This window comes from Myiozetetes cayanensis, unplaced genomic scaffold (genome assembly GCF_022539395.1).
Source record: "Myiozetetes cayanensis isolate MyiCay16 unplaced genomic scaffold, myiCay2020 scf4, whole genome shotgun sequence".
Lineage (NCBI taxonomy): Eukaryota > Metazoa > Chordata > Aves > Passeriformes > Tyrannidae > Myiozetetes > Myiozetetes cayanensis.
Window position 1 is genome coordinate 53,780,960 of NW_026087631.1, and position 20,624 is coordinate 53,801,583.

Here is a 20,624-nt window from a genome sequence, read left to right on the forward strand (position 1 = left end):
ACAGAGTCAGCCTATCTTCAGAATATGGCCAGTCACTTTGCTACGTCCTGTAGTGGTGCCAAGAAGACTGGTCCCAGTTTTCACACTGGTTAAGTTGAGGAGAATGCCAGTGCCATTTTCTCTCTTTCTGCCCTTTGTGAAGGTAGTATAAGTTGCTTTCTGGTTTGACTGCCACTGGTTTCCCAGGGTGGCTTGGTTTTCAAGAGCCTATATGTGGGATCTGCAGAGCCTCGAGTGGAAGTTGCTGCTTGTTTAGACAACAGTGGTATTTGCAAAAGGAAAGTGCCTTGGAGGAGAAGGTGCCATGAAGAGCAGTTCCTGTCTACCTCATGCCAAAAACTGAGGCTTGCTTTAAGTGATGCTCCCATGCCATCAAACTTCTAGTGGCAGTCTGGTTCCACTCCTCTTCATCCTACACGTGGCTGTGCTCACACATGTGTGTACATCAGGAAGAAGTGGATGGGCCTTAGCAGCATGTGGAACTGGTGTGCTTATTTTTCTTTTCCCCGAGAAAGGTGAAAGAGTTTTAAAAAATGGATTGTACTGCTCAACTTTAAATCCTTACAAATTGCTCCTTATTTAGAGTTTAATAGTTTTGTAAATGTAAACTCAGGAAAATATTTACTTCTCAAGCATGAATATCATTCTGCTTTCTCACATCACTGAAAGTGTATTATTCTTTTCAGTCCATTGAATTTCAGGGATCACTCAAGTTAAAAGTCAGTACAATTTCCAGTGTCAGAAGATGTAAGGTTTTGTGCTTATGGCTGGGATCCTTTCTCACTGCTTTTCCTGTGTGATATTAGCTGAAAATTTTTCAGATTTATACTCAGAAGTATTCAGGTGCTTTCCCAAAGGTAAAAGGTAATTAGATCAAGGAATGGTCTTTAAAAACTGGCACAGACCCAATTCTGGTACTCTTATTTACATAGATAAGGGCTGTGTAACAACTGTGGGAGGATCAGCCACAAGCCTCAAACAGATGAAACTCATAGACTTAAATCAAAAAGAACATTAATTTTGTTTCTTTGAACTTGGAACTTCTACCTTTTATTGCTGTGTGATTAAAACACTGGAGTGGAATTCTTACTTCCTTTTGGCTGCCTTTTTTATGGCTACAAGTCCCAGTCTGAGTATCTTGCACTTTTCGTCAGCATTGCACATACTCACTGCTCCTTGCTTCACTTTGGTGACTCTGTTGACTGTAGTGGAAGTCTGTTCAATTAAGCAGTGCAGGTTTGGATACAGGAGTAGCACTCTCTTCTGCTAGAGATAAATCTTAGTGGTGCTGTATTGTTTTTAAAATCTGTGTGGTTCTCGTTACATACCCCTGTGCACATTCAGAGACCAGCATATATAGCCCTAATTGCATAACTATTAAAATAGTGATAAATTTGGAGGTCAGTGGAAAAACTCATGGAGTTCCACTGGGCCAGAAGAGTTAGGAGCCACCGCTTGATGTGCTGAGAAACAGATGTGGTTGTCTGCCTACCAAAAAGTTGCCCTCTGTCTCATTCCCCAGAGGTATACTAATTTAACATAAAGTTGCTAAAAAAAAACCACAGAAGTGAAGTGGCAGTTTTGCTGTGGTAGGGTTTTAATATCCATACTGTAGCATGTTGAGTGGGTTTTCTGTTGAATTCTTTCCATTTAGGAAAAGAAAGCTTCCTGAAAGTTTGTGACAGAGATAATAGATCTCAGTATTTAAAAACAGGCCTTTCCATCAATCCAGGCATATGCATACTGGAAGTATTAACAAATCCTTTAAAAACAAATAAGCTTCTTGTCCATTTGGCTACTCAGGAGTAAACAAAAAATTATCCCTTTTCAACCTCAGTTGCTTCCCTCTTACTTCTTTCCTGGAGGCTGAGAACACAGAATGCTTACAGCATCTCCTAAACCTTTCCACATTGAGCTTTACTAAATCGGAGCAGAATGAGGTTTTAGAGTCAGAGACCTGAGCCCTTGAGTCAGCCAGCCTTGTTGAAGTGACACTACCTGCATTACTATGTAATGCAGGGTAACTTTTGGAGAAAGAGGTGATTCCTGATGATAGATATGGCCAGATCCAGTCAAAGCTTTTGTTAGGCGCAAGCTAGAGCCCTGAATTACCACTGAGGAGCTAGTCTGTAAGAAACATCAGGAAGGTGACATTCGCTGCGTCTTCTGTAGGTGATTTCCCCTTTGACATTGGCGCGTGTACCTAGAGAGCATCTCTTGTTCTGATATTCTGTACAGTCAAAGCATGAACCACTTCAGGTTACTCATCTGAAGTAGTGCATGGTGTCTCCTTCAGGCTATGGGATTGTGGTGCAGACTGGGCCATCCAGTGAGTGTGCTTGTGCTGTGAGCCCATCTCACGAGTTGATCTTGCAGAGGAGCTTCAGAAATGTTCGTCTGTTGTTCCACTTTCTTTCCCCAGTCTACATGTTTGCACTTGGTTCAAGTCCTAGGAGCTCTTAGGCAGTGATGAAATCTCAAGCACAGACAGATATTCTGAGGAAGTGAAGTGGAACGACAAGTGGCATCCTCATCCAGACACTGAGGTGGGACTTCTCCTTGGACTCTACCATCAACCCTACTCACTAAATAGGGAAGGCAGAAAACAGCATTAGGAATTGCCTGGTGTGCTGTCATGGCAGAAGAGAACTTGACTCTTGCAGACCGCAAGGAGTGTTTCCAGTCCTCCAGCACTCCAGGTTTCATGGTTGCTGGGCTAGAAAACGTCAAAAGCTTTTTCCAACTGCCAGTTACGTAACTGCTGTTCCAGGCTGCTCTAGGTGCAGAGCAGTGCCCTCTTCCAGCAGTACGCTGGTTGTTCAGGCCTGGAGATGTTGAAGAGCTGTTTGGCTGTTTTGTGCCTTTGACCACATAGCAAAGGCGTACATGATGCTGCAGACCAGATTCCTCTTTCTGTGACACTAAATCATTAGCAGCATTCGGGAACGTGTAAAAATTGTTGGAAGTTGCCTTGACTATCTTGTCACTCACGTTTAAGTGTTGCAGTATTTTCTTTATATTTTAGCTAGGAAAAAATGTAATTTTGGTTTAATGGGTTAATATCCCATTCACTAGGGTTAAAAAAAAGTTTTATGTCAGATCTAAAAGACATCTAAAAGACAGATGTTACAGCCTTACTCTTCCCTTATATGCATCGAAGGAGAGACTTGTATTAAAGCATGGAGCTAGGTTTGGCAATGTCAAAAATGGTCAAAACTCCCTGAAAGGAACAGAAACTGCCATTTTTTCTAGTCATGGGTAAGTAGATGAAAATGTTATGGGAGATGTCAACTTCGTAATATCTTTTCCATCTCTTGGTAACCAGTGTTCTGTTTAAAATAAGGACAAATTAGGAAGCTGAGCTGCAAATGGAAGTTACTGCAGAAACACAAGATACTTACAGAAATGGGATGTTGGTGGTTTTTTTGAGAGAGAATTTCTCATTTTCTCAGTGATGTGCTAAACCCAGATGGTGCTGTTTTACTTTCCTTGAATCACATTGGATTTGGCTGGCTGTCAAAATCAAACCTAACCTCTTCTTTTTCACTGGACTTCAGATGTGCTAGAAGTCCCCAGAGTCTGCAAGCACTCAGGTCTCGAGCATGGAGAAGTTGCTTGCTTAGGCACAACGGTGTGGTTTCAAGACAGAGTTTAAGCCTCAATTCCATATTCCTTGTTTTTGTGCAGTAGTATTAGATTCATCATGGCTTCTAAAAACCAAGCAATGGCTGTAAACAGTATTCTCTTTTAAAAGTTCACAGCTTGGTAATATTCTCCACTAAACAGTAAAATCCAAAATATAGTATTGATAATTAAGGTGTCAGGTGCTCATGGAGCTCCCGATGTGATTTAGTTTCCCTTGGACTGCCTGAACTACCAATGCATTTTGCTAATTATAGATTTTCCTGCTGATGAACAGAATCTGAATTAACATGGGAAGCACTAATGTTACCCTTTCACTATTATTGTTGTACAAGAAGCCGTGGCGGATGCTGGCAGTTAGCTACACAAACATTAGTATTAACGATTGGCCATTTGGAATTGGTGACAAACTGCCGCCCACTGGAATCCTGAGCCTGAAACCAATCAGGAAGTTAATGAGGAGAGAAATTACCACTGCAGCTTCTCCTTAATTATATTCACGGTAGGCAGGAAGGGAGTGTTGGGGGTGGTTCTCAACTCATCTAAGGTTAGGAAGGTCAGAGACCCTTTTACTTGGTTTTTGTATCTACTGCACATTGCAATGTTGCAACCGTTCCTAGCACTGTATTAGTTTTAAGTTCTGTAATATTTGGCCTCAGCCTCGGACTGCCCGAGCCAGGGCCTTATGTCTTTAGGCAGGTTACTAACTCCTGAGTGAAGGGGATACAGTTCCAGAACCGAGATTGTTCCCCCACATCATTACTCCCCCTGTGTTTGCCTTGGCGGGAGGAGGGAGGTCTCCTCATCATGCAGTGGGGAGACACGTCCTCGCCCCTCTTCCCAGAGCGGGGAGATAGGTGTGGGTCTCCACAGGTCGGGGCCGTGGTGGGGTGTCTCAGGCACTGTTTTTTCTCTCTCCTCCCCTCGCTTGCAGTGTTTTCGCCGCCCAGCAGCCAGGACTCGGGCCTGGGGTGCCTGTCCAGCAGCGAGAGCACCAAGGGGGACCTGGAGTGCGAGCCCCCCGCGCAGCCCGGCAACTTCGCGGTGAGCCCCGTCCAGGAGGGCGGCGAGTAGTCGCGTTGCGGCGGCCCTCGCCCGGGGCAGGGCGGTGCAGCAGCAGCAGCGTTCTCGGTTTGCTTGTTCTGCTTAGGGGTTGTGGGGGGAGGGCGTGGGGGCGTTTGGTTTCTTCTTTCCAGGTGCGGGGCGGGATGCCAGCTTCCCCGGGTGCGGCCGTGGGGCGCTCCCCGCCGCCGTCCGGGCCGGCTGGCGCATCGGTGGCCGGGAAGCAGCGCGGAGCCTCCACCGCAGGCCTGCGGCGCCGTCGGGGCAAAGCCGGAGAGAGCGTCGCCGAAATGCGTGCAGGGGCTCGAGGTAGAAGGAGCCAAGATAACCGGGTGTCCTGTGCCGGCCCCCCCTGGGAAACATCATGCCGTTATGTATTTCTAATGGTTCCTTACAGGCTGCTGCTCGGTCCGGGAGTTTTCTTCTCATGTTGCCAAATTAACATATTTTGCATACTACAGTTGAGTGCCTTGCCTTAGATTGCAATCTAAACTGCGAGTAAATAAGACCCTTAAAAGTTGCCACGGATTTTGGTGTTTGTTATTTTGTTAAAAATGGCTTATGGTGGTGTTTTATTGTGTTACCAAAGCCACTCCTAAATGAAACTAGTCTAGAAAAGTTCATTGTTCTCTGTAGTTGCAGCTGTACCTGAAATAAAAATGTTATTGATGACTGAATTTTCTTGTGTGTATATTTGGCGAGCTGTATTAGAACAGAAAAAAAAAAAGAAATTACTTGTATTTTCTTCGCTCTGTGCTTTGAAAACATCTATTTGATTTCACCCCCATCTGTTGTAATCAATAACCTGACCATCTTGTTTTTTATTAAATGCACTTACTCTTAATTTCATCCACCAGTGGTTTTAGAGAGAATAATGTGGAGTTACCTATATAGGTTTGACATTATAAATCACTTCTTGAGGCTGAATCGTATAGCGGTATCGATTGATCCTGATATATCACAGAAATTTACTGTCACTTCTGTTTTCAATTAAAGATACAATCAGTCAGATAATGACTTAATTGGATTTTACAGAAGATTGAGTTTTATTGCCCAGTGCTTTACGAGTTTAGTTAAGGAAGATCATTTTATCACACTTGTCAGCCTGCTCCCGCGGCTCCGTGCCCTTCTGCCGCCGCCGTGCCGGGGCCTGGCTTCCCGGAGGGCACGGCGGGCGGGACCGCGACGGAGGCTGTGCCACCCCCCTTTTCCTGTCAGTCCTCGGGCCTTACGAAAATACAGTTTCTTAATTTTTTGGAAACGCTTCACGACTCCCAGCCCCTCTCCCCCATCCTTCCCGAGCGCAAGGAATCCTCTGGGGGATTACAGCTGCGGCAGGGACCTGCCTGCTCGGGCTGTGTCGCAGCCGCCCCGGGCGATGCTCCCGGCCCGGGCTTGGTGCGGGGCACCGCGCTCGGTGTGCCCTCCGGGAGCTGGGACCGAGAGGCTGCCTCGCTGCCCCGGGGGAGCCGGGCGCGCCAGGCAGGATCCGCCGCCCTGGGCCGAGCTCGAGGCTGCGTGTCCCTCGGGAAGGCTCGTGCTGGTGGAGGCACAGGAGCCACCGTCGCTGGCGGCCTGGGTCCAGTCTGGCTGCCGGGAGCAGTCCTTGGGACAAACGAGTCGGAGTTTGCCCCGCGGTGGCACACAGGGAAAGGGGGAGTGGGACAATAAAGCGATGTGCTTTATATAGAGAAGTGTGGGACCTCGTTGGTGGCCGTGGCGGTGGGAATAAGTTGTGGGGAGAACAACCAGCGTCCTTAAGAAGAAGGGAGAAATCCTATCTGGAGCGCCAGGTTTTGGGGAATGCACATTCAGCATTGAGGGAACTTGGGAGGAAAAGATCGCCGGGACATGCCGCGTGCCACGCCCCGCCAGGAGCGGGGAGATGCGGGGTGATCCCGGCAAGCCTGGGCCCCCTCCTGCGTCAAGGCAGCAGCTCCAGCGACCGGGTGACAGATGCCCGGCGCTGACACGTCGCCCTGGCATGTCCGTGGGATCTCTCTATTTATCCAGAGCGGGACATTCAGCCCTTTTGACCTCTGAGGCTCCTCCGAGCAGGGTTGATGAGGGTGTGCAGGGAACTCTGAGGGTTTTCACGTTCTTTTTTCACGGTTTTGGGCCGTTTTGGTTGGTTGGTTGTCTGTCGGTTTTTTGTTGATGCTGTTGGGTTTTGGGGTTTTTGTTTGGGTTGGCTTTTGGGGTTTTTTTGAGTTGGCTTTCCAGTGAGTTTTTTGTTCGGTTGCTCTGGGGGGGTTGTCTTTTTTTTTTTTTTTTCCGGGGGGGGTAGTTTGGGATTTTTTGTTGGTTTTTTGTTTGGTGGGTTTTGGGGTTTGGTTTTGCTTTTTTTTTTCCTTTTTTTTTTTCTTTTTTTTTTTTCCGTTTTTTTTTTCTTTTTCACTCTTTCCAAGTATGTTTCCCGAGCTGTTTGGTAATCGGTGACCTTTATTAATGCTATTCCTCTCAAAATGCCCGTTCCTCGCCGCTCACCGGGCAGCTTTGATTGCTAGTTAGCGTAACCCGGTGTGGAATTCACATTTTCCTCGAAGTCTTCCGTGAAAGTTTCTCCCCAGTCCAGCGCGACGCCCACCAGCACGGCTTGTATAGTGCTCCTCTTCCTCCTTACTGTTTGACAGTACAGACGGTCAGAAACACCCAGAGTCATTCTCCGAGTGGGGAATCGTGGATAGTTTAATCCTCCGTCCTTTCCCCTGTAACGCGGGCAATGCCTAAAAGCAGTCTGGGCGAGGTGTAACGAATCCGGCCGTTCGCGCTCGCACAACGGTAACCAGCTTCCCGCGAACCCCCCGCCCCAAACGCTTAATTTGGAGCTGTGCAAACACCCGTGAACGCTCCCCTCCAGCCCGACCCCCGCCCGCGATACCCTGGGAACCGCGAGGTATCCCGGCGGGCAGCCCCGGCGGCCGCAGGTGTCCGCCCGGCTGAGACGCAGCTCCCGGCGGGTTCCAGCGGCTGGGAGGCCACGCCGTGTCCTCAGGACGGCTCTGCATCGAAAAGTCGCGAATCACCAACGGATTCGGGCCAGTTTTGTAGTTTCTAGCCAACCTCTCGTTCTGCCCGGTTCGCTGCGTTTCCTTGGCACTTTGGCCCAGCCAGGCCCTTTCCGCTAAATGTTATTTGCAGCTTATGTTTCGCGCATTCATTCTCTTTCAGTCAATTCGTCTGGGCGCTAACTGCTAACACCTCATAGTCACCTTGAAATTTCCTCTGCTATTTTCCAATTAAAAGCTTAATAGCCCTGGAAACGGAGTTCATGTGGTGCAGTTTACTATCGTTCCTTCGTCTGAAAAGCTTTCTGCTGGGATCCCATTATGTGCTTGAATAAACCTTTTCGTCGAGCAGAAATGGGAACCGGGGTTGTCAGGTGTTGGGTTACAATGGACTTTCAGGCAGGGGACGTTTTGCTAACATAAATACGAATCTGGCCCTACGGGGAGATGTTGTCAAATACTAAGACATGGAAACCATTCCCATCAAATATAAGAAAAGGATTACAGCACTATATCAAACGGGTATTTCAGCGTAAATGCCCGGCGTGTAGCCAAGCGAGAGAGGTGCCCCCGGCTCTCAGCCAGCCCACCGCCTCGCCGCGGCACCACGGCCGGGAGCGGGCAGCCGCCCGGCCTGCAGCGGTGACGGAGGCGCCCCGCAGGACCCTCAGTGGCTCAGTGGGGAAGGAACGTTTTCCTCTACCCCTCGCCAGCATTTGCACCTCGCTTCTTCGTTTTGAGGGAAGGGATTCGCAAGGGCGGGTGTTCATCATCTTTGACGCGCCCCTTGTAATTTTGCGATAGTTGAGTGTGTGGGTCCTCGGAGGCACCGCTTCTTTCTTCTTCTGCTCTCGGCGAGGACCCACGAGTGTGCAAGAGGCCCCGGGCGGGAGGCCACTTGCGAGCTCCAGGGATGTCCGGGTGCAGTGCAGCAAAAAAAGGTAGATCCCGCTGGCGCTGCGGGAAGTTAGGCTGTTTCCCGCATTTGCTCCGATTCACCTCCCTGCCTCGGTTCGGTAAACCGATTGGGCGCTCACCCTTCTCACATCCCGCACACATCCGTGGGGAGAAAGATTGCTCTGAATCACACTTCCCCTTAGAATTAGAAAAGTAGTAAGAAGAGACCAGTATGTAACATCACGCAAATACCTTCATAGCATACGCCGTGCCTTTTATTCTCTCCAACGAAACACTTCCCGAGTTTTATATCTAATTTCCTAATTACATAGCCTCTCTAAATGGTTTATTTCGTGTTGCCGTTACAGTTGAGAGGTGCCTGGAAGAGCAGGGGAGATCTTGAGGCAACGAAATGAGTTCGGGTCCAAGTAGCATCCTGCCAGCCCGCGGACGCTGTGCCGCAGGCAGATAAACGCTTGCAGTAAATTTATTTTTCCCCAGCCTATATACATATACCTTTTTTCCCCCCCACCAGTATATTATATTTGAATTCAAGGTTCTCGCTGCCACATGGGAAATATCCGTGTTGCAGCGAGAAATCTCTCCGCGCCCGGAAATACCGAAGACTACAAGCCCGCCGCATCAGACACATCGGAGAGGTTTCAAGCAACCTGACTTGCCCTGAATTTCGCGTTCCTTTCTATAGCCATCGTTTGCGTTTAAGCAGCTCTCTTGGCGTGGGACGCAGGAGAGGCAGGGACCCCGGAGTGCAGGTGCGCCTGCGGCCGCCCAGCTCCGCGGCGCGATCCCGCGGGGACGCGACCGCAACCTGACTCCGCTCAGATGCTCTGGACAGCTATTGGTCCCACGAAGCTCCTGCTCCGGGCAGCTCTTCGCGACCTAAAGTTTGGTAAAACTTTGATCTCGACCCACCCCGCAGCGCTGGGCCGCAGGCAGCAGCGGCCATGCACCGACCGCCGAACGCGGTGTCCCGTGGGCTTTCCATGTAGGGCCGGTACGGAGACCAGGGAAACCTCCTAGACCCCGCTCGCCCCTCAGCCCCCGGGGCTTTCGTGGGAGAGGGGTAGTTGGCATCAGCCGCACTCCCTCGGGGACAAACCCCTCCGGCACAGTACGGGCATCGCCGCCGACTCCGACGGCGCGGCAGAGAGCCCCCCCAGCTTCCCTCTCCCCCTCCCTCTCTCCCCCTCCCTTTTTCTCTCCCTCCATCCCCCCGGCGGCGGCGGGAAGGAGAGTGGCAGGGAGGAGCGGGCGAGGGGCGGGGGGCAGGCTGAGGGTCTCTGGGCTCAGCGAGGCGGCGCGGGCAGCGGCAGTGTCGCTCGGGCCGGCGGCAGCGCTCTGCCCGTCGGTGTCACCACGGCGGGCGGCGGATACCCGCCGGCCTGGGGCCGGAGCCGCGCCCCCCGCGGAGCTCGCGGGCAGAGCCGCCCGCCTCCTGTCCTCCAGAGCCCCGGCCTCCGCCCGCCCCCGCTGAGCCCTTCTCCGCCCCGGAGCCGGCCGGGCTCCTCCCGCGGGCATGAACGGCTATGGCTCCCCGTACCTCTACATGGGCGGCCCGGTGTCGCAGCCCCCGCGGGCTCCGCTGCAGCGAACGCCCAAGTGCGCCCGGTGCCGCAACCACGGTGTGCTGTCCTGGCTGAAGGGGCACAAGCGCTACTGCCGCTTCAAGGACTGCACCTGCGAGAAGTGCATCCTCATCATCGAGAGGCAGCGGGTGATGGCCGCTCAGGTGGCGCTCCGCCGGCAGCAGGCCAACGAGAGCCTGGAGAGCCTCCTCCCAGACTCCTTGCGCTCCCTCCCGGGGCCGCCGGGCAGTGCCGAGCCCCCCACGCCGCCGCCGGGGCCGCCGCCCTGCGCGGCACCGCCGCGGGCCCCCGCCGAGCTGGCCGCCGCCGCCGCCCTGCGCTGGGCCACCGAGCCGCCCCCCGCGCTCCCGGGGACGCTCCCCAAGGCAGGTGAGGCCGGGCCGGGCAGGGCGCCGCGGTACCGGGGCAGGAGGGAAAGGGAGGGCCGGGACAAACCCCGACGGGCGGCTCTCGAGGGATGGGGCCGGGACGAGGAATGGCGAGGGCTTTCCCTTCCTCCCGATGAGTGCCATGGGAAGGGAATCGAGAGGCAACCCAGCGGGTGCACTTTTTCCCTCTATAAAATGCAAGGAGCCGCACAGTGCCCGTCCAGGAGAAGGGGCCGGCGAAAGTGGCTGCTGCCAACCGGCTCCCTGACCACTTTTGATCCCGCGTGGATCACAGCCGCACGTCCTTCTGCCGCTCCTGGTCCCCTTAGCCGGCCGGAGTCGCTGCCCGGCTTCCGGGGGGTTTCCCCCGGACGTCGGGGCCGCGGGGCCTCGTCCAGGACAAAACCTCCAGAGAGATCCTCGGACCAAAAGCGGCTCCGGGAGCCGGAGGATTTCTGTGGAGCAAGGAGGACCGGAAGAAGCGGGGTGGTGGCAGGGGATGAACCGGGCAACCCAGTCGTCCCGCCCTCCGGCTCGCGTCTTGGACGGTTTGCGGCAGGTCGGGTTTGCTGGAACCACCGCCCGCAACCAGCACCTTGTGAATGCGACCTGTCGGTAACACACACTTCTGGAAGCAAAACTAACGCTCCGGAACTGCTGTCCCATTCCCCGCCCGGTGTGTGAGCGGGAGCCGACAGTCTTCCGCGACGGGGATGCCCGTCGGACAGGCCGCTGGCGGCACAGTGCTCTCCGCTGCCCCGGGAGGGAAATGGGGAACCCTGGGCTCCCACCCACGGGCTGCCGTGTGCGGTACGGAACCAGTGCGGCCACGGAGGCGTCTGTCGGGGCCCCGGCACAGGGCTTTATTCTCCAGCACTGGAGGAGACACAACACTGGCCCCGAGGCGGCGGCACTGTTTGAGTCCGTCAGTGTGGCGAGCATGCCGCTGGTTTGGTTCCCTCTTCTTCTTCTCTGGCCCTTGGCACCGCCTGCCTGCCCTCCGACCCCCCTGTCCTCTGCACCTCCGCCCGGTTCAGTCGGCCATTCACCAGGGCCGGGCTTTGGGGGTCTCTGCCCAAATTTCCGACTGGCCGTAGCCTCCCGTCGGCTCGGAGCCTTTTCCCCACCCGCATCCGCGGTGGCGCTTGGCCGGGACCTCCTTCCTGCTTAGAAGTGGGGGCGGTAAAGCCGAGGGACTGGGGAGGGAAAGGGAAAAAAGCCGCCTTGTCTTCTTCCAGAAAGTACAAGTTCCTATCCGCCAACACGATATAAATCTGACAGATAGGAACGGTATTAACTTGCACGCCCAACTTTCTATCCTCTTGATATATGAACTTCCCAGTTTAAAAGATTACAGTAATCACGGGAGGAGAGTGTAAATCGAATCTGATAGCAATAACTTTTGGGGAAGGTCAGGCTCAAGTGAAATGTTACCAAGCAACAGGCATTTTGTTTGCAAAATACAATCAAAATGTATTGATGAGAAATTCTTCCTTGCCAACCAGTCAGCACTTTCTGCTATCAGCTATACGGAGAAAAAAAACAAAAACAAAACCACAAACAAACAAACACCAAAACCAAAAAGCAAAAAAACAAACCCCCAAACATAACGGAGGAGATCTCCATAAATCAAGGCCCTCAGCGCCGCGCTTGCCACCGCCCCCTCCCGCGGTGAGGGCGGGATGAGGGCACTTTTCTGGTTACACAGATCTCATCGGCGTAGTCCCCAGTCCCCGACTGTTACAGAGGGGTTTTTTCCCCACTTTTTATGGACATGAGGAAGCGTGAGAGCAAAGCAGAAAATGATCTCAGGAGTTCCTCCTGTCACCACACAGCTTGTTTATTTCCAACTATCCTACGTGTTCTCAGCGGCAGGGCTTTCACTTACTTCTCCCCACTACCTCAATTAAAATCGTCGTCAGAACAGGGGATGTAATTATTTGTTCCCCCTGTTCATCAGCTTCTAACATACCCCCCCTTCCACCGCGAGGACGTTAATGGTGTTTTTCACTACGGAGGGGAAATTTCCCGATGTAGGGAAGAAGAATCCTATCCCTTTGCTCTTATTCTTGCCAGAAACGGTCATTTCGTTGGGACAGTTGCGAAGTTCTGTTCTGTGCAAATGATGCACATAGAAACTACCCCTGCTGCACCTGCCTCTGCTAACCTGGAATGATCCCTCCTCCTTTATACCGTGCTCATGAACTTTCCTTGCCCACGTGAGCACATTTCTCTTAGTAGTTATCCGGGGTTGTAAACAATATAATGCTATATTGGGTCGTCTCTTATCATCAGAACCAGCTTCTTAATGCAGCACAGCTGTCTCTGTGTTAGGGAAAAGTGATTAATCTCCTACAAAGTACCTTAGACCTTTGAAGATAGAGATGAAAGCCTAAAGTGAAAGTAATTTAAAAACTCCAATAACCTAAATCACTAACAAACACCCACCTTCCTCCAAACAGACAGCAAAACAAAACAAAAAAAACCAACCCAACCAACCAAAAAATCCCCCCCCCCAACAAACCAATAAAAAACCCAAAAAAAACCAACGACCTTAGCTTTTTATGTTTTTATGCTAGTTCTGGCATAGTTCTTTCTAATAATACAAATAAAGAAAACTGCAAATTCTTTTGGGATCCAGGAAAATCCATCCTAACAATCAAAGAACAAGCTGTTTTAACAGGGAGTCAGCAGCAGGAATATCGAGGAAATAAATTTGTTCTAAAGTATTAGATCAAGTTTTCCAGGCAAGTTATTGAATTGAGAACAGCTTCTTTCTCTCATCCATATTACTTTTATTTGGCGTCTTTACAAGATTTGACTCACGATCCTTAATGTATAACTAGTCAAGGAAAATTGGGATATATATTGTTCCAAATTTGTAGCAGCTTTATTTATTCATTTATATATTACTGTAAATGCACGCATGGTTCTCCCACTGTTCTGTGTTTCATGTGTATCTGTATTTGCACTGCATCTCTGTAGATCTGGGTTTGTATCTGTCTCTGCATGCATAGTATTTTATGAATACTACCCATCGTTTATATCAATAAAAAAACAGTTCCCCTAATTTTCCCAGGGATCACAAAGTGAATACTTGAATGCAGGCAATTTGAAATAGAAGTTATGTGGGGGGGAACCCAGACACACACACATGGAGAGAAAAAACTACCAAAACCATAGAAACATACAAAACTCCCTAAACAAAAACAAAAATCTCAGCAAAATCCAAAACAGCTGGCCCCAAACCCCAATCTGAACCAAACCAACGAATCACCACCACCAAAAAAACCCCACAGCAAAAAAACCTCAGACCCCACGAAGAACAAAACACAACCCCAACCCTCACTAACAAAAAATATCCGAGGACAAGTTTTCTTTCTTGAAGCCTAGAACATCCTCATGTGAAGCTTACGAGTTACGCAGGGGAAAAAAAAAAAAAAAGCTTTGGTGAAGAGCAGCGGATTGTACCTTTTAAATACAAAATTATTTTTGTACCTGAAAATACAAACATTTGCTATTAATACATGCATGCAATATTCCTACAATTCAGTGCCCACACAAGGACATTTATAATGTATCTTCCCTAAGTTTTGTTTATTTGACGGTTGCTATTTTGCGCCAATTTTAAACAACCTAAAATCGCGGTCGCGGCGGTTGCCGTGAAGGGTTGAGGACAGTCCCCGGAGCGCGCCTTTCGCCTGGCCCTCCCCGCGCCCTCAGCGTGGCGGGCAAGGAGTGCTCCCGTGGGGAAAAAGCAGTTGAAACACAGCCTTACAGACAGGGAAGGACCGGCCGGCCAGGTCGGCGGGAGCTGCCCTGCGACTGGCCCCAGGAAGGAGCCTGACGCCGGCGTCCAGAAATGCTCTCGAAAAGGGGAAAAATACAAAAGCCTCCATACTCAGCGTTAGCCAACGGAGAGTAATTCTCCATCTATTCGTAACAGCACTTCGATTTAAATAATCGAAATCTCGTTCTTCGGGTCTGTCCCTGTAAGTCTAACAGTCCTGTGAGATGCACCGCTATGATCTGTGCTGTACGAGGAGACTGTCCCTGTGCAAAGGCTAAGAATTGGGCTCTCGCGGTCTCGTGGTGATAAAGGTGCAAATTTCAATGGAATGAGTTTTCAGAATTTGAAGAAAATTTTTTAGGCAAACTTCATGAGGATATTTTTAAGGGTACTGAAAATTGAACAAATCTAAAATACCTTGAGATAATATTTTGTAAGGAACAGGAAATGTATGAGAGAGATGTATTAGAGATCTTATCTGATTTTTTTTTTTTTTTTTTTGTAAAGCACGTATTTTCTCCCTAGTTGTACTTGCTCTCATCCCACAGAGATACACTGTAAAAATGCGGTAGTTCTGAAATACACTCTATTTGCATTCTGTTAATTTTGTAATATTGTCTACTACAGTGCAAACTATTCACGTGGTAATTAGGGCTGTCATCTTCCCTAACGGCCTCTCGAACTCTGTCAAGACAGGAACTGGTAGTAGTTAGATGTCCTCAGACTGTTCTCTAAGCCTTCAATATATAAACTGTCCATTCACTAAGATGCGAATCACTCTTAGTGCCACTTCTTTTGTAACAAATGCATAATTATGAACACGTAAAGGGAGTAGGAAGGAAAGGTAGTGTGCGTCTCATATTTTCTCAAAGAATGGATGAACTATGACAGTGTCTTACCATCTCCTCAAAAGGATGCATGTTGCCAATTTGCTACTGGCATGCAATTCATGCATTCCACTTTGGCCGCTAAGGCAGGACTGACACACTGAGTGTAGGAGAGGGGATGCATACATGGCCTTCTGCGTAATGCAGCAACATGCAAAGTTACTGCTTCTCTGTTTGCACTGGACAAAGGGCACAACCAATATAAAAACAGGTAGAATCGTAGAATCATAGAATCATAGAATCAGACAGGTTGAAAAGGGCCTCTGAGATCCTCAAGTCCAACCCTTGATTCACTGCCACACAGTTACTAGACTGTGGCACTAAGTGCCACATCCAGTCTCCTCTGAAATACCTCCAGGGACAGAGAATCCACCACCTCCCTGGGCAGCCCATTCCAATGCCTGATTAAAACTAAAAACAGGTACCAAAACCAGTTAATCCTGCTAAAAGAGATCTTCATTAGGGCAACTGTATTCCTCAGCTGCATGCTTTTCTTCCACAGCCCAAACTACCAGCATCCAACAGCTTTGTAGGACGAACCATCATTTCTGCCGGGTACCACAATGCTCACGAGGAGAACTTTTTGGCATGCTCACACTGTTAGGCTGTGCTTTGCTAGGATCTCATACTTATTTATAGCTCCCATTCTGTAAGCATAGCGGCTTCTGACTCAGTGTGGGCTTGCTCAGACCTTGACTTCTTTCTCTCTCAATATGGGAAATTGCATTAATAGACTTTGTCTCAAGCTGATCTGTGAAATACTAAACTTATTCCACTCCATGGGGAGATGTTAATGGGCCTGTTAATGGGGCGAGAGAGAGACAGGAGGTGGTGAGCAGTGAGGCTCAGGTGCTTGCATACTGGTTCCATCTCACTTGGGCAGGGGTGTTCATTAGCACATTTTAGGAACCTTTGCTTGCTTCTTACACCTTCTTTATCTAGTTGGGCTGTTAACCAGGGACTTGGGAAACCAAGAAAGTGGTTTCACTGGGGGTCTTTTTGGAGACAGTTTTTCATGTGTATTCAGAATTACTGCCCTGTGCAGTTAAAGGAGGCTCTGTCAGCTGCACTTGGAGAATAGTCCTTTCCCCATGCATTGATGCTTCTCAAGGATACCATCACTGTGCTCCACAAGGAAGGCCAGCAGAACTGTGTTCTTGAGAAATAACTGTGAACAATCTCAAGCAATTCTATGCACTCCCTTGTGCATAGGCTGTGAAAGCACTGTCAACCTTTCTTCCTTTCTTCCTGCTGACAACAATTCCATATGCAAGGTCAGGCATTACCAAAGTGACCAGAAATCTGGGGTGTTCTCATTTCTGAGTGTCCACCTGGAGACAGCATGGTCAATGGGCTTGTTTTCAGCCCTGTACTCAGCTCTCATCCTTCTTAGTTTAGCACACAAAAAGCAAGATACCAGGAACAAGCACTAAGAGAGTTTGTGGGGTCTCTCTAGTTGGAATTATTTAAAACTCTTCTAAGCAGGGACATGAGCAACCTGCTCTATGTATTAGGTTGCTTTTGCTTTGAACAGGATATTGGACTAAACACCTTCCAGAGGACTTTCTCACACTGGATTTTTCTAGAATCTGTGCTGTGTGAAGAACCAGTTTCTGCAGAGCCAGAACTTGAATACACTGATTTATTTGCAAACTTTTTATACCTTCAACCAGTAGTCACGATGAAGTGGTTCCACCAATGCTGTTGGACTTGTAGAGGGAATTTTGGTCTCCCTAAGTGCCCTCTTCAGTTCACAGACAGTGGGATGGTGCTAGTGATGAATTATGATGTGAAAGTGCTTAAGTTCCTCTGAGAAAGCTTGCGCTTGGCTGGTGTGTTGCTGCCTTGTAATCAGTGAGAGAGGACTGATACAGCGTATTTGATGCAGCAGGAAAATGACTACAGCTTCTTTCCTTGCACATGGGAAAATGTGACAGATATCTATAAGGCCTAGACCAGGAAACATTATTTTTTTTGCAGTTTTATCCTCATGAGATGTTGCAAAGATACTTTAATTTTTACAGCATCTCAGTGAAAAATGCACTTCCTCCCCACCATTCTGCTTTGTTCGCTTTAAGAAGACACCTCATATTTCTGTAAAAGCTTTTGGCTTCAGTTTTTTATTAACTTCTCTGAATTCTCTTTGCAGACACGAACGAGGAGAGGTTGGGTGATGCCAGTGGAGCAGACAACGCTGAGACCTACAGCGACAAAGATACAGACCAAAGGAGTTCCCCAGACATGACTAAAGCCAAAACCTGTTTCACCCCTGAAAGCCCTGAAATTGTTTCAGTGGATGAGGTTGGTTATGCAGTTCAGAAAAATGGTGGGAGCACAGAGAATCATCCAGACAGCCCCAAGTACCACCCAGAGCAGAACCACCTTCTGATAGAAGGTCCTTCTGGGACAGTTTCTCTACCATTCAGTTTGAAAGCAAACAGACCTCCGCTTGAAGTCTTGAAAAAGATCTTCCCTAATCAAAAGCCAACTGTGCTAGAGTTGATCCTGAAGGGGTGTGGTGGTGATCTGGTGAGTGCTGTGGAGGTTCTCCTGTCTAGTCGGTCTTCAGCGGCAAGTGGGGAGAGAACTTCTGCAGAATCTGATGGTCTTGTTTTGCCTTCCAACGGGCACATTTTTGAACACACGCTGAGTTCCTACCCTATTTCATCCTCCAAGTGGTCTGTGGGCTCTGCATTTAGGGTTCCTGACACACTGAGATTCTCTGCTGATTCCAGTAATGTCATGCCAAATCCTCTGGCTGTACCTCTGCAGCACCCTTTCCCTCAACCACCACGCTACCCACTGATGTTGAGGAACACTTTGGCAAGAAATCAGTCCAGCCCGTTCCTGCCCAATGATGTCACCCTGTGGAACACCATGACACTGCAGCAGCAGTACCAGCTGCGGTCCCAGTACGTCAGTCCTTTCTCTAGCAACACAGCCACAGTTTTCCGAAGCTCACCTGTACTTCCTTCGCGCTCGTCAGAGGATCCTAGGATCTCAATTCCCGATGATGGGTGTCCTATTGTGTCTAAGCAACCAATTTACACAGAAGATGAATATGAGGAAAGGTCTGATTCTTCAGACTCAAGAATTCTCAACACTTCCTCTTAGACTGACATTTGATGTGTGATAGCTAAGTGGTACTCATAGTGCAGCTGAACTACTAGCCCCTAAGAGGAGGGACACATATTCTATAAAACTCTTGCAATTGTATTAAAAAGTGACTTTGCTTGGTATTGTACTATAGCAATAAAGACATAACTTTTTTTAATTTCTTGCACTTCACTGGATAATGCCAAATAGCAATACTCTGGCTTTAGTGCTGAGTGTGTGTTGCAAAGGAAGACTTTATGGCTCTCGGTTATGGGACTCTGGAAGGCTCATAACGGAAACAGAAGCCCAAGGTCTACTTTGTTCCTTAACTCAGAAAAATGGGGATGTTAAACTAGAATACTTGAATGCTGTTTTATAAGAGAGAACTCCTCAGGACATAAGAAATCAAATAAACATAATTCAATTGCAAATGGACTAAAACAAGGAACTTATAATCTTATGTCAGTGATCGTTCTTGCAGTGAAAGAAAAGGGAGAAGAAAGAAATATGCACATGCAACTAACATGAGCTGCTTCTGTGCCGTTTGAGCTTGGACACTTTTCAGAGAAATATTATTAAGAGTTATTCTTTTCCCATGGCTAGGTCGAAATGTGTAATGTCAGTGTAAAACCAATTACAGCTGTGAATTGCATGAAGTGTATTGTGAAATGAACACCAGATTAAGCATTGTCAGGTTAATGTAGCATGCTAAGGACTCCAGAAAAATAAACTAAGATGATGATCTTGGTTTATGTCATTTATACTGGGCAAATACATTCTGAAGACAGAGAGCTGATTAGTCCTCAACCAGGGTTAAAATGTCCAGCTCCAGCAACTGCAGTCACAGGAAGCCTCTTTTTCCAAGTCCAGGTTCTGCTTCCCTGCCTAGTAGCTTGCAACTGAGATTAAACAAATATTGTTGTCAGGGAAGCTGAGGTCTTTAGTATGTACTGCAGACACTTCCAAGCTCAGCTGAGTAAAGTAGAGCTTTCTACAGTCACAAAAAGCAGAAAACAAAAGGCTCTCTCAGTGCTTCAGAAGCATCTATTTTTTTCCTATACTGTAGAATTAGAAAAAAAGGAAATAGAATGTAATAGCAGGCCTGTCTTTAAAATAATATTTAGCCAAATGGCAGCTTCCCTAAATGTAGAAAAGTATTGGTTTGAACAATTTATTGCATGATTGCATGCATTGATTACACTGCATATCTTATGTGTGTCTGAGTAACATTAGGAATTGCTTCTGATGAGGAATGCCACTAAGTCAACTGTTCACTTAGAAGTTTGTTAAGGTTCTAGTGCCATTTTTTCAGCTGCTCACAACTGAGAACATATGCTTGACAAGTGACTTGTACAAAACACAGCTCTGAATGCAGATGAAACCACTGTCAGGCCTTTCAGGTGTACGGATTAGTCCCACACTTCAAAAAAGTGTTGAGGCTGCCCTGAAGCTGGACCCTAAAGCAGATGCGCTTTAAAACTGTTATATACACATCTCAGGCACGTTATCCAGTGTCATTGTTGATGTGAATGCCTGTGTTCTCGTTTGGCATTTCTTGTTTTGCAAGTCTTGTGCACACAGTGAATCTTTCATTTTATCAAGGTACTGAACACGCACAAAAAGGAGAATAAAATAATGATTTTATTTTCCTTAGGGGATAAATTAACAGAAAGATACTTTTTCTTGCATAACTTTCTGAGCTATTCAGTAAAGCATTTTATTGGTAATGCTACAGAGCAAACACATAAAAGCAGAGGAAGGAAGGAAAGAAAATAAATAGATTCTTTTATGGAAGTGTAAATGTGAAAGCATCTGAAATTTTCCTAAATGCAGAATTTCAATTGTGTACTGACAGATTTGCCTGCATTCACGTGGCACTTGTAACCAAATTCATCTTACAGCCACTCCAGAGAGAAAAGTAATAAGTAAAATATGTTTGATCTTGCAAACAGAAAGGCATGAGGTAGTGAAATGCTGTGCTACAACACCACGGAGAAATTAAGTGTCAAAGGCTATATAGGAGCAGTTAGGTCCAGGAGCTCTGATTTTGAGCAGATTTCCTTCCTGCAGAAAGCTTTGTATAGGCACCCCTGTATATTAAATGAAATCTGCATGGGTTTTGGTTTGAATTTTTTTGTGGTTGGTTTGTTTGTTTTGCCACAGAGATTGAATCATCTTCAGCAGAAAGACTGAACAGTGGGACCTGCAACAGCTCATAAACACTGTGCCCTGCAGATTTTCAGAGAACAGAATTTTGGCGTCTTGAA

At 48.3% G+C, this 20,624-nt stretch overlaps 2 protein-coding genes across 2 annotated transcripts in view; both read left to right on the forward strand.

Annotated features, from left to right (window-relative positions):
- DMRT1 (doublesex and mab-3 related transcription factor 1) overlaps positions 1 to 4,716 on the forward strand; it is a 63,703-nt gene extending 58,987 nt beyond the window's left edge. Inside the window, exon 5 of the mRNA XM_050328528.1 lies at positions 4,577 to 4,716. Coding sequence (XP_050184485.1) covers positions 4,577 to 4,716 — 140 coding nt within the window. The remainder of the gene's footprint in view (positions 1 to 4,576) is intronic.
- Positions 4,717 to 10,134: 5,418 nt separating this feature from the next.
- DMRT3 (doublesex and mab-3 related transcription factor 3) lies at positions 10,135 to 18,375 on the forward strand. The gene is made up of 2 exons (XM_050328533.1): positions 10,135 to 10,585; positions 17,411 to 18,375. The coding sequence occupies exons 1-2, from the start codon at positions 10,147 to 10,149 to the stop codon at positions 18,373 to 18,375; spliced, it is 1,404 nt and encodes a 467-aa protein (XP_050184490.1). The 5' UTR covers positions 10,135 to 10,146.
- Positions 18,376 to 20,624: the final 2,249 nt, after the last annotated feature.